This window comes from Myotis lucifugus, unplaced genomic scaffold, assembly GCF_000147115.1.
Source record: "Myotis lucifugus unplaced genomic scaffold, Myoluc2.0 scaffold_1, whole genome shotgun sequence".
NCBI classification, from domain to species: Eukaryota; Metazoa; Chordata; class Mammalia; order Chiroptera; family Vespertilionidae; genus Myotis; species Myotis lucifugus.
In genome coordinates this window covers 8,643,294-8,655,547 of record NW_005871049.1, presented here as the reverse complement: position 1 = coordinate 8,655,547, position 12,254 = coordinate 8,643,294, and the positions used below count along the sequence as shown (strand labels likewise).

Sequence of the window (12,254 nt, the reverse complement as noted above, 5' to 3'; positions counted from 1 at the left end):
TTTAATAACACAAATAGTACATCAATAAATTTAAAATAACGAATAAAAATACTTATTGAAAATGAATTTTTTCTTTCTTTCTTATATATAGTTTGAAAGCAACATTTTTTCATAACCAGTCCTCATCTTAGGGAGCCATTGAAAGCCTAACATTATTTTATCTTTTTTCATTTATCACTAGCTCTATTAAATATTATTTTAATGACCAAGCAGGCAGAGGTATATTTAAGTTTATTGGGATAAATGACTACATGATGCACAGGAATGCCCGGTATTTTACCATGTGACATAGTAAAATGACATATCGACATTCACATTGCTTGGGGAATTTTTTAATGGCTCAAATTGAAGTCCCAAGGGAAAGTAAATTTAACTTGATTTTTTTTGTTTTTGTCCCCTTCAAATGGTCTTACTGTAGTACCTATAGAATTTGTATAGCAGAAAAGTGCAGAACAAGCCTCAGTTTTGAAGGTATGGTAATTTCTAAGAAATCTCTTTCCATATATATATATATATATATATATATATATATATATATATATATTTTACTTGCAAGTCTTCTCCTACTTATTTATTTTCTTCACTTCTCAGGAATAATCTGTTCTACAAGGCATAACAGCTGATGTGATAGACTGCCTGTTATGCACAGATATATTTAGACAAATTTTAAAATATGTCTTTTATAACTGGCAAATAATTTGTCCTTTATAGTTGGAGACAGTGATAGTACCACTGAGAACAAATTATAATTTCAAAGATGTTATATTTGTATTTAACTTGTACTGTTTCCTGATGAATGTAATAATATAAAACTATGTGTACATTTCTCATGCACCAAACCTTCATAAAAGATGTTTATTATTTTCAAACATGATAAGTTAATTTTAAAGAAAATCAACACTTAAATTTTTTGAGGAAATTTCTAGTATTGCTTTGACCACATAACACTGGAAACAGAGATATTAATTATAACCATAAAAATTGCTATAATTTTTAGGATAATGTGGTTTGGAGGCAGATATTTATCAACAGAATTCAAACATAAAATTCAAAACATGTCTATCATAATTTTTCTCTACCTATTTTTTCAAAATGTTTATATTTTTTTCCACTTTCTCTCAATATTTTGCATTGTATTTTTCTAATTACAAATCTTTGTAGCTCAGAAGTTCACCACAAACCTTAGTGAGTTTTTGCAAACAATGGTGTAATTCAATTTATTTATAAAGCCAAAAACTTTACCAGTCTCTAAATTCTTGGAGTTTTGGGAAAGGGAAATTTACATTTATGGTAATTCAAGAATTCTCTTATTGATATTAATACAGTTCATAATATAATTTATCTACTAGTTTATATTGATAATTCAAATCATTTTTTAAAAATGTATAGCCAAAATTTGACCATGTATTATGTATCAATCTCATAATAATTAGTTAAGAAATAAATACATTTAGATGCTAAGTTCCTTTGTAACTGAAAAGAGCAATTTGACATTTTGAGGTAACATTAACAGAATCACTTATTAGGGTTCTCCTCTTCAATATATTTTTTCAGAAGCCACAATTATAAAAAATAAACTCATACTTAATTCTAGTATTATGCACATTGTATTTTAAATTAAAAAGCAACTTCTTACAATTTAATAGATCTTCTTAGTTGTACCCCCAATAATATGAAAATGTTTAAGGATATACAACAAAAAATGTTGTACCAGTATTCTAAATGAGAAAAAAAAGCCTATCTTTTAATCTAATGATAAAATAAACAAAATTGAAAATATATATCTTTTAAAATCCACCTTGACTTTCTTTGGCTATTTCAGCTGTGATTAATCAGTTTTGCTTCTTGTGATGATTTATGCATGCATTTACCACATCTCCTTGGACTTTTGCCATATCTGACCAATACATCAATAGCGCACCGAAAAAGACATGGAAAGCACCTTGACAAGGCTATAGGAAAAAAAGTTCCACAGAGCAGTGGTCAATCTGACGAATTTTACACAGGATCCAGGTGCAGTGGGAAACTGAAAAAGCTTATGTGATTCTCTGTGCAGCTGCCTCCGTATTTAAAGCCCTTCTATGAACAAAATTGGTGACTTCAAATGGCTTAGAAAGAGGACAAGCGGGGGGAGGGGAGAACAAAAAAGGAAAACTATTCATAGAAGAATAAATAGAAGGCATATCTAAATAAGTACCTATAAAGTAATGTTAACATAGAAAAAGAATGTGGGAATAAAGAAGAAGTTAGGAAGTTTAAACAGGTGAAGCACTAAGCCAAATAGTGTATGAAATGCAGTATGGGATGCAGTGCAAACTAAAGGAGAAAATTCAGATTTCTATATCTTTCCAGAGTTATTTTCCCTTGATAATCTAACCTCTTCCCCTTAAAATCCAGCTGAGAGAGATTTGCTTATTAGTATGAAATGTTTTCATAGCCTAAACCTGAAAATGCATGTGCTTTGACTATTTCCTAAATATTGCAACATTGGAAGATCGTTAATACCTGGCTTTTCAGTGAAATGAAATGGATATACTGAAATGGGCTTAACTTTTAGAAAATATTTTAGCTTTTTCATGTGGGTTTATAATACACAACATCAGTTTGACTGGAAAAAAGCATTAAGTAAATGCATTTTAATTCTCTGCATTTAGGATTGTATACTTAAAAAGAAAACATTCAAAATCATTCTTACAATGAAATTAGACATATTAAAACTGACTGCAATTCAGCACACAAAAGTGCGATTACTTTTTTTTTTTAGCAACTATTTCTTAATAAAAGTGTGCAGTTCCAATTCTGAAACAGCTATTCTTGTGCCCAGTATGTAGTGGCTGCCCTATAAACTGTTAATGAAATACACAGATTGTAGATTCTGTACTACTTTTACATGTTTAAAAACATAAGGATAGGGGGAAAATGGCCATTTTGATAAAGAGAAATAAAAACTGCCTTACTTTTAAAAAATGTTTTTCAGAACATAGTTTAGTATTTTCCTTTTCCTTTTAATGCTTTGACATCTCAAACAATGGAAAGAAACATCCCCAAAATGGCAACACTGAGTGCCTATGAAATAAAATAACTACTGGAAGGTGCATGGGCAGGAATATATTCCCATCCACCTTCCAAATTTAGTGCTTTTTGCAGATGCTTATTCATTTCTCTTTCTTTGGTTAGGTGATTATAGCTCATTATGTCTGAGGGACTAAACTAATTGAAATGTTTATTGAGGCTGGAGTGCCACAGGAAAACACACACACACACACACACACACACACACCAAGCAAAGTGGTAGAGGTGGAAAGGAATAAAATGCATCCCAGGGAGCATTCAGCAGATACTCAGTTTTTTATATTAAAGATTTTGTTTTAAAAGTTTTAAAAGGCTGACTGTTGAGTTAGACACTCTGAGAAAAGAATAGGAATGCATGATTCTAAATGTACAGCTTCTTAAAGATAACAATAAATCATATGCCATATATAGGCCAAAAATGAAAGGGACTTTGTACTCCAATATAAACTTCTGGCAAGATCTGGTTTGTTGTCAGGTTCCCAGACACTAAATAGATGCTCTGTTCACTTAGCGTGAAGGCCTGCAAGGGGCAGGGACCTCCGGGGATTCTTGGCAGTTCTCAAGTCTCATTAGGTCTGCATATTAATGACTTGCAGCAAAATAAAGAGACCCTTGAGCAGCTTTTCCCCCCTCCTCCTGCCTGTGTTTCCCAAGCCTAAGGCAGCCTCAGACACAGCACACATTAGCCCAGTCTTAGGCTTGCAGCGGCCACTGCTGCCAGGCGACCGCGGGGCGTGTACTGCCCTTTGACACACTGCCTCAGCCCCATTCAGAGGTCCACCAAGTGTGTTGAGGAATGGGTGCTCTCGAGGACCAACGCTGCCTTGAAGACAAGGACCCTATCACTCTATGCTTACATCATTAATCAAAATAAAGCTCAAATCGCAAGCCAAAGAAGTTGAACCCAGAGACGGTCCAATGGTGGACGTTTTTAGAAGTTACAAAAGTTGACTTGCCTTTCCATTTTCTTATGTGTCAGATAAACACAAAACTTGGTCAGAAAATAAAAAGAAAACAAAATTAACAAGCATCCTTTTAGATGAAGTGCAAATGAAAGGGACAGAAAATCCAAACTTTATGAGACTATTTTCATTATGTTAAGGTACACATTTTATTTCTCTTAAGTGTTTCCTTTATGAATTAGTAATTAGAGTTATCAGGGTCCTATAAAATGTCAAGAATAAATTCATATGGAAAAATTAAAGCAAAATATATAAAATAAAATAAAATATTTGTATTCCATTGCGACCCCAACAGTGACTACCATTAAGCCCACATATAAATATACATGGCGTCCACCTTTCTGACAGGTCATGGACGCTGTTGAAAATACAAGGAAACCTAACACACGTCAGGAAATACACACTATCAAATGTTTGCTAATGTCCTGAAGCCTAAGAACCTAGGGTTGGAAATCCTGCTTTCAACCTGTTTATGACTTTCAATCACCATCTGTTCTCACATTCACTGCTTGGTGGCATGCAAAATGCACTGTATGGAAAGAAATGTGGATTGGAGCCCCAGTTATCCACTTAGCCTCTTGTGACCTTGTACAGGTCAATCAATTTCATTCATCTTCACTTACCTCATCCACAAACAAGTCTAATAATATCTTAATTGACTGAAGACTGGGGACTGGCCCAGGTGAGAGATCTATGGCTTTTTGCATGCATTATAATTTCATTAAAGCACATTACATAAGGAGGAAATATTTCAAATTCTAATATATTCCACAATGAATTTCTAATTTTAACTCTCCAAAGGAACATTGCATTTTTAGAATCCTCTTTGAGTATACAGTTATCAACATAGGATGATGCAGTCCTTTCCTGTAGAGGTAGCAACATTAAATTTACCAAAAAAAAAAAATTACTTAGGACATCATCTTTTCTAGATTTTTTTTTAAACTATAAACGCCAGCATTTAGATTGCTCTTTGATCACACTTACCAGCTGACTGGCCACGGTTGGTGGCATCATGATCACTATCTCCCTGCTCACTGTCTCCATGACCACTGTCCTTAGAGCTTACTATGTCGGCTTCCTGGAATGCAGAACTAGAAGTACAAAAATGTGAACATTAGAATAAAAAAAGGTGAAGTTACACACAAAACATTCTTCTGCCACCACATGGTCGCTGGTGGCGCTGCAGATTCATAGACCTCTGAGTTGGCTTTATTTCTGCATAAAGCTTGTTTTCATAAGCTGAAGCCTAACTCTTTAAAATTGAGCATTAGCAGTCAGTTTGAGCCCTTTAAGGCATGTAAAGCTTAGGCAATAGAAATTCTATGATTGGGGCTAAGCATATGTTTATATCATTTTATACAGCAGGTGTGTATATATACCTGGAACAGTTAGGAAGACTATCAGAAACAGTGTAGGGGTGAAAACTGACAAAATATTCAAAAATATTTAGACACTTGTATATAAGATACCCATATTTTAATGTATTAAGTAGGAAACCCAACTTAATTAGTATTTATGTCCTGCCTTAATTGGAAATACTTTGTATGTTTTATATTATATTATTGAATAATATACCTAGTTCTTACTTGCAATAGGTAGTAGATTGTCCATACACCAAGCTAGGAAGTAAAAAATGAGTCCATACCTGTTAACTCGGCGAGGTCTGTCAACTAGATAGCTGAGCTCTGCTCTCTGGTGTTTAGTCTAGAAAAAAAATACATAAATCAAGAGCCTTTGAATGCTAAGGGTTAACTAATAGTCTGCTTTTGAGGTTGAAAACTAATTCTAACTTAAGTAATTGTGGACATTTTTATGAATTTCTATGTTGTCCTAAGATCTCAGCCCAATTGCTGGGTAAGGAGATATGAAAAGACACCTCAGTCTAGATTTTCAGTAAAGGTTAAAAAAATGCAGGTCTAAAAGGCCAATGTTAAATGTGTGGGTGTTTTTAAGGAGAGAATGCAAATGACCTCATAGCTGGGGCTCATAAACGATTGTCTCCAATAGAGTCAACCTAGTTATACTCTGTAGTCTTTCTTTCAATGGCCTAAAAAAGTGTTTAGGTGTATACTGGTTGACACAAGAAAAACAGCACGCTCAATAAGCAAAAGTTTGGATGTTTTATGGAATTATTTTGTTGTTTATTTTCAAAATGTGCTTAAGATACAAATGAGCTGTACAAATATTCATGAAAGTCAATTAATAATATCTAAGACTCAAATAAATAAAATAACCTGCCAAGAAAGGAGTTCATAACTTTCCCTCCCACCAAAATCTTTCCCCCTCCAAAGGCCCTCTGCATCCTCCTCCCACCTCCACCACCCATACACCTCTTCTGGTCCAAACTTTCTTTTATATAAATCAACTCTGTTCTCCCACTCCCTCCCTCCCTCCCTCCTTCCTTCCCTCCAACTTTGCCACTTCTCCATCTTTCAAGAATAAATCAGAATTGACAAGCCAAATCCTTTGATGAAGAAAGCCAACAGCAGTGATTTATCAAAAAAAAAAAGTGGCAAGAAGGTGATTATTAGCTAAGAGATATATTTAAGACAACAATTGTTTAAGCCTTCCGTTTAGTTTATGCTTACAGGGGCTTGTGCCAAAGCAACTTCATTCAAATTCACACTGTGTGGGCCTTCGGCTTCAAGAGCGTCTGTAAATGCTGTCCAGAACAGAACTGAAGGCTTTTCTGCAACCCGAGTTCAGAGGACAGGAATCTGATAACTCGTTCACTACAACATGCATTCGAGTTTAGACAACTGTGCAAAGTTAGACAATCTACAGCTTACTTTTACACGCGACTGAAAGCATCATCGATAAACAGGGCAAAACAATGAACTTTATTAACGCCTGAGACAGACGCAAAGAGAAAAGACCTTTGCCAGTGCCAGTAAGTTCCTCCACCCCATTTCCCCCTGTCCCCGCCCACTTGCCCCTTCACTCCCAGATTTCTAAGAAGGGAAAGGACTGAGAGAGGGTTGGAATTTTAAAGCCAAGATGCCAGAGGGAAGAAAGCAAGTCCAAGGTGGCAATGCACCGAGGGTAGGAAATGAAAATAAACGTGGAGGGGGTGGAGCGCAAAAAATAAGGGACAACACGTAGTTTAGATTACACACAAAGGGGTGGAAGAGGGTGACCCCCCCTGGTCACCCTCCCACAGAGATACAAATAAGCTAATATCCTAAAAATAAATACACAGTGCACCGGGAATAACAGGGGCCAGGCTAGAGGAGGCTTTCAGATGGAGGAGATGAGAGATGGTGGTCCTTGCGCTTCAGCCTTACCTCGTTGGACAAAATGCTTCCGTTGGAGATGATGTCGGGCTGCTGGTCAGTGTAGCCAGTGACGATGGCCCCGCAGGGGTTGTGCTCAGTGTCCGTACTCCTAGAAGGGCTGCAGGGCTTAAGGAACATCAGGTCGGTCTTGGCGGACTCAGGGGTCAGGCAGACCTGGTAGCAGTAATTCTGGTTGTGGTGATGGGAGCCAAAGCCCCCGGACTCCTCCACCGGCACCTGGGCCGGGTTGCTGGTTACGTTGGAGCTCTGCACCAGCATGATGTCCGACTTGCTGAGTTTCTTCTTGCGTGCCCGGGCTTGGCGGCCGCAGCAGGTCGAGCCCCCGCTGCCACAGCAGCAGCACAGGCAGCAATCGCTGGCCAGACACGTGTAGATGTTGAGCTTCTTCTCTTTTTGGCAGCGCACGGCCAGCACGATCATGGCCAGCAGGAAGATAAAGGACACCGAGCCCAGCGCAATGATGAGGATGAGGGTGAGGTCCAGCGAGGTCTCCCCGCCGCCGGAGCGGTTGGGGCGCTGGTGCTCCCCCGACCCCCCGCCCCCGCCCCCGCCCCCGCCCTGGGGCTCCACAGCGCCATCCACCAGCTGCACCACCAGGGTGGCGGTGGAGGACAGGGGTGGCTGCCCGTGGTCGCGCACCTCGATCACCAGCTCGTAAGGCCGCTGGGGGTCGCGCTTGGCCGGCACCCGGCGAGCGGTGCGGAGCTCCCCGGTGCGCCAGTCCATGCGGAAGAGGTTCATTTCGTTGCCCCGCACGATGCTGTAGGTGAGCCGGGCGTTCTCCCCGTCGTCAGCGTCCACCGCGGCCACTCGAGTCAGCAGGTAGCCCGGCTCGGCCGAGCGGGGCAGCACCTCGCGCGCGGGCGTCCCGTTGCGCCCGGGCAGGGGCGCCACGATGGCCGGGGCGTTGTCGTTCTGGTCCACGATGAGGATGTTGACGGTTCGTTGCCCGCCAGCGCCTAGGAGCTGCCGGCGTCCCGCGCTTCCACATGGAAGCTGAAGTCCTAGAGCTGCTCGTAGTCGAAGGAGCGCAGGGCGTACAAGTAGCCGTTCTCGGAGTTGATGGACACGTAGGTGAAGACGCTCATGCCCTGGATCTGGCACTCGAGGATGGAGTAGGCGAGCTGGGCGTTGGCGCCCTCGTCGCGATCCGTGGCGCTCACGGCGTAGATGTAGGCGCCCGGCACGTTGTTCTCGGTCACATCGTAGACCCGGCTGGGTGGGAAACCGCGGCGCGTTTGTCGTTCACATCGGACACCTGCACCTGGATCGACTTGCTGGTGGAGAGCGACGGCTCGCCCCCGGTCCCGGGCCCACCACGGTCAGGGTGTAGGAGTCCCCCCCGCCTCGCGGTCCAGGGGGGCCTCGGTCACGATGGTGTAGTAATTCTTGAAGGAAGACTTGAGGCGGAACGGCACGTCCCCCAGCAGCTCGCACTGCACCTGCCCGTTCTCCTCCGAGTCGCGGTCGGTCACGCTGAACAGGGCCACCACCGTGCCGGGCGCCCGCGCCCTCGCTCACCGCCTCCTTCACGGTGCTGAAGCTGATCTTCCGGCGCGTTTGTCGTTCGCGTCCAAGCACCCCGCACCAGCACCTTTGCAGTGCGCGGGCACGGCGTTGGGGCCCAGGTCCTTGGCTTGCACGTACACCTGGTACACCGGGCTCTCCTCGTAGTCCAAGCTCCCCGCTCACCTCCAGCCGGCCCGTGCGCGAGGACAGCCCGAAGAGCTCCCGCGCCCGGGGGGAGATGTGGCTGCTGAAGGAGTACACGACCTCGCCGTTCTGGCCCTCGTCTGGGTCGGTGGCGTTGAGCTGGATCACCAGCGTGCCCGGCGGCGAGTTCTCGGGCAGGGACACCGTGTAGACGGGCTGGTCGAAGGCGGGCACGTTGTCGTTGGAGTCTAGTACTCGGATGGTGAGTAGGGCCGTGCCGGTGCGCTGCTGCTGGGGGGGCAGGCCCCCTCCCCCGCCGCCTCCCCCTCCTTCGCCGCCTCCTCCTCCTCCTCCCCCGCCTCCCCCATCCACCGCGGTCAGCACGTAGCGGTGCACCGCTTGCTGCTCTCGGTCCAGCGGCTTCTCCAGCACCAGCTCGGCGAACCGGTTGCCATCCCCCTGGGTCTGCACGTCCAGGGAGAAGTAGCTGTTGGGGGTGATCTCGTAGTCGCGCAGGGAGTTGGTGCCCACGTCTGGGTCGAAGGCGCTCTCCAAGGGGAAGCGGGTGCCCGGCGTGGCGCTCTCGGAGATCTCCACGGTCAGGTCCGGCTCCGGGAAGGAGGGGGGGTTGTCATTGATGTCCAGCACTTCGATCTCCACCCGGAACAGCTCCAAGGGGTTCTCCAGGAACACCTCCAGGTGCAGGACGCAGGAGGGGCTCTGCTTGCAGATTTGCTCCCGGTCGATCTTCTCGTTCACGTACAGCACCCCGGTCTCCAGGTTGAGGTCCAAGTATGGGGTCCGAGAGTTGGGCACCGTCTGAAACCTGCGAGCCGAAAGTTTTGTAATGTCCAGGCCCAGATCTTCTGCGATATTACCCACGAAAGTGCCATGCTCCTGCTCCTCCTGCACCGTGTAGTGAAGCTGGGAAAACACCCCTTCCACCATCCAGAGCAAGGCAAAAAATAATAGCACAATCATCTCCAAAGGGGAAGGAAGCAGCTTCCCGCAGCCCGCCAGTCACCTCCCCCACCGGCACGAGAAAAAAAAAATTAAATACAAATAAAAGTGTTCTACGTGGGGGGGGGGGGATCCTGTGGCTTTCTGTCCTTAAAAATCTTATTCTTTTTGCTTCATTTTAGGGCTTCCCCCAGGTCAGCCTCATTTTTCAATCTTAGCGCAGGAAGAGTGGCAGGCGTCCCCTTTCCTCATCTGTAATCTTCCCACTGACCAATTAATAAAATAATAATACAATAGTCAGCGTCCTTTATTCCGACAGTCTTGGCGCAACGCGACGCTGGCAAATCCCAAGGAGGAAATTTCGATATTTCAAGACTGTCCTCGGTTTGTCTTCCTGCTGATGGGAGGCGAAGGAGGAGGGAAAGGAGGAGGAGGAGGAGGAGGATGAAGAGGAAGAGGAGAAGGAAGAGGAGATGCTGCCGGCACCGCTGAACATGCCTCTTAATGTCAACGGCGGGCAAATGCCAAAGGGCTTAAAAGCAGGGAGAGAATGTTGTGCCGGAAAAGCATATAACGGCTCTGCAGCATAAAACTTTCATTCTCTTCATTTCTCCGGATGAATGTTCTAGGCATTTTTTTCTTCTTCTTCCTCTTTCGCTCTATTTGTATTTTTTGGCTTCCACAGTCTTGTCTCTCTCCGTCCTCATTCCCACCGTCCTTTGACTCTCTGCAGGTGTGATGAGCAGTTTCTGTCCTGCTGTTTCCTTCCCAAGCCTCTTTCCCTCTAAGCTGTCTCTCTTCCTCCCAGCCTTTCCCTCCTCCAGCTCAGCCCTGGAGCCTGCGATCTCGGCTGGCAGTTTCTGAGCTCGGAGCGCAACGCTTCTCTGTTTTTGCGCAGCGCCCTCATTCTGCCAACCAATCCCCGAGGAGCACCACCCCCCGGGCCACTGCTAATTGGCGGAACTGGCCGTCAAGTAGGCGCGTCACCTGGCAGCCGGGCGGGGCGAGAGAGAACCCGCGCCCCGGCGGTCGCAGTGAGTGTGAGTGTGAGAGCGAGGACCGCCCCGCAGGTCCCGCGGCGCCGGCTGGGGACTCTGGCGCGGAAAGTTCCCAGTCCCCAGCCGCAGGGAACGGAGAGGGAATAGAGAGGTTCCCCCGTTTGCATCAGCAACTGCGAGATCATAATAGCAACCGCAGGAGCGGTCTCCTCTCTCAGGAGCGGGGTTTCCGATGACGCTAACATTCTTTTTCCTTTAAGGTATTTTCCTTGCTACTGATCGTGGAAATAAATCACCGAGAACGGGGAAAAGTTGCAGCGTAGCCATTAATCGGCAGGGGTTACCTAAGTTAAGGAGCTCTGGCAGAGGCGGGCAGGGCATTTAAAAGCCGGATATAACACGGCCTGTGTCAGGCTGAGCGTGAGGGTCTGCAGGCGCCGCCTGGAACAGGCGTGTGGGTCGGAGGTGGGATTCAGCCCAGGAGGTCAGGGCTGGCCGATACTCTGGACCTGCCGACGCTGTAGACTCGCCTCCTGCCGTCTTCATGGCAGACCCACATGTCCTTACTAAATAGATGAACTCGTCTGGGGACCTAGTTTGAGCTGCGAGCGCTTTGAGCAAAGACGGAGGGGCTCGTTTCATTTGAGCTCTGCCTCCAGCCCACCGAACGCTCGCCTCCCGGCTTCGGGCACCGAGCACCGAGCACTGTCAGGCGCTGCAAGGAGCCTGCGGTAGCCCTGCGCCTCTCCCCGCCGAGTGCTCCGCCGCGGCGGCGCGCACAGGCTATTTCTTTTCCGCTTTATTTCTGACAATCGAAGATGCCCTCGCCCCCCGCCCTCGCCCCCGTGCTAGACAGGGGCGCCAATGCTTGCCCAGCGATCCTTGCATGCTCGCCGCAGGAGGACAGCGGGGCGGCTGAGAACTTGGGAGTGGGTGGGGGTGGCGGGTAGACCGGCTGAAACGCGGGGCCGTGTGTGTGCTTCTGCGGGGATCGGCCGACGCGCTGGCACATTCCGGGTGCTCTAATCCATCCTTCCCAGCCGCGGCGCACAGCACAGCTCTGTGTGAGTCCCAGAGGAACCCCACCCCCACTCTCGGGTCCCAAAGGATGCGCTTGGCGAGCTCCGAGTGCCCGCTCGCCAGGAGCAGGGCCAAGCGGCGCGTCCACACGCCCAGCTCCTGTGAGTTAGAATACAGCGCGAACTCATCCGTGCTGAGAGAGACTGCATGCCAGTTCTCCCGCAAATATATTTTAAAAACATAGTCTATGTGAGTAACGGCGCGGGGCGGGGGGGGGGGGGGTCTTGATT

General features: G+C 45.9%; 1 protein-coding gene across 1 annotated transcript in view; it reads right to left on the bottom strand.

Moving 5' to 3' along the window:
* Positions 1 to 10,003, bottom strand: part of PCDH10 (protocadherin 10) — a 39,398-nt gene extending 29,395 nt beyond the window's left edge. The window contains 10 exon segments of the mRNA XM_014455067.2: positions 5,022 to 5,128; positions 5,683 to 5,741; positions 7,322 to 8,277; positions 8,280 to 8,547; positions 8,550 to 8,642; positions 8,645 to 8,674; positions 8,677 to 8,838; positions 8,840 to 8,884; positions 8,887 to 9,012; positions 9,014 to 10,003. Coding sequence (XP_014310553.1) covers positions 5,022 to 5,128; positions 5,683 to 5,741; positions 7,322 to 8,277; positions 8,280 to 8,547; positions 8,550 to 8,642; positions 8,645 to 8,674; positions 8,677 to 8,838; positions 8,840 to 8,884; positions 8,887 to 9,012; positions 9,014 to 9,967 — 2,800 coding nt within the window. The 5' untranslated portion in view covers positions 9,968 to 10,003.
* Positions 10,004 to 12,254: the final 2,251 nt, after the last annotated feature.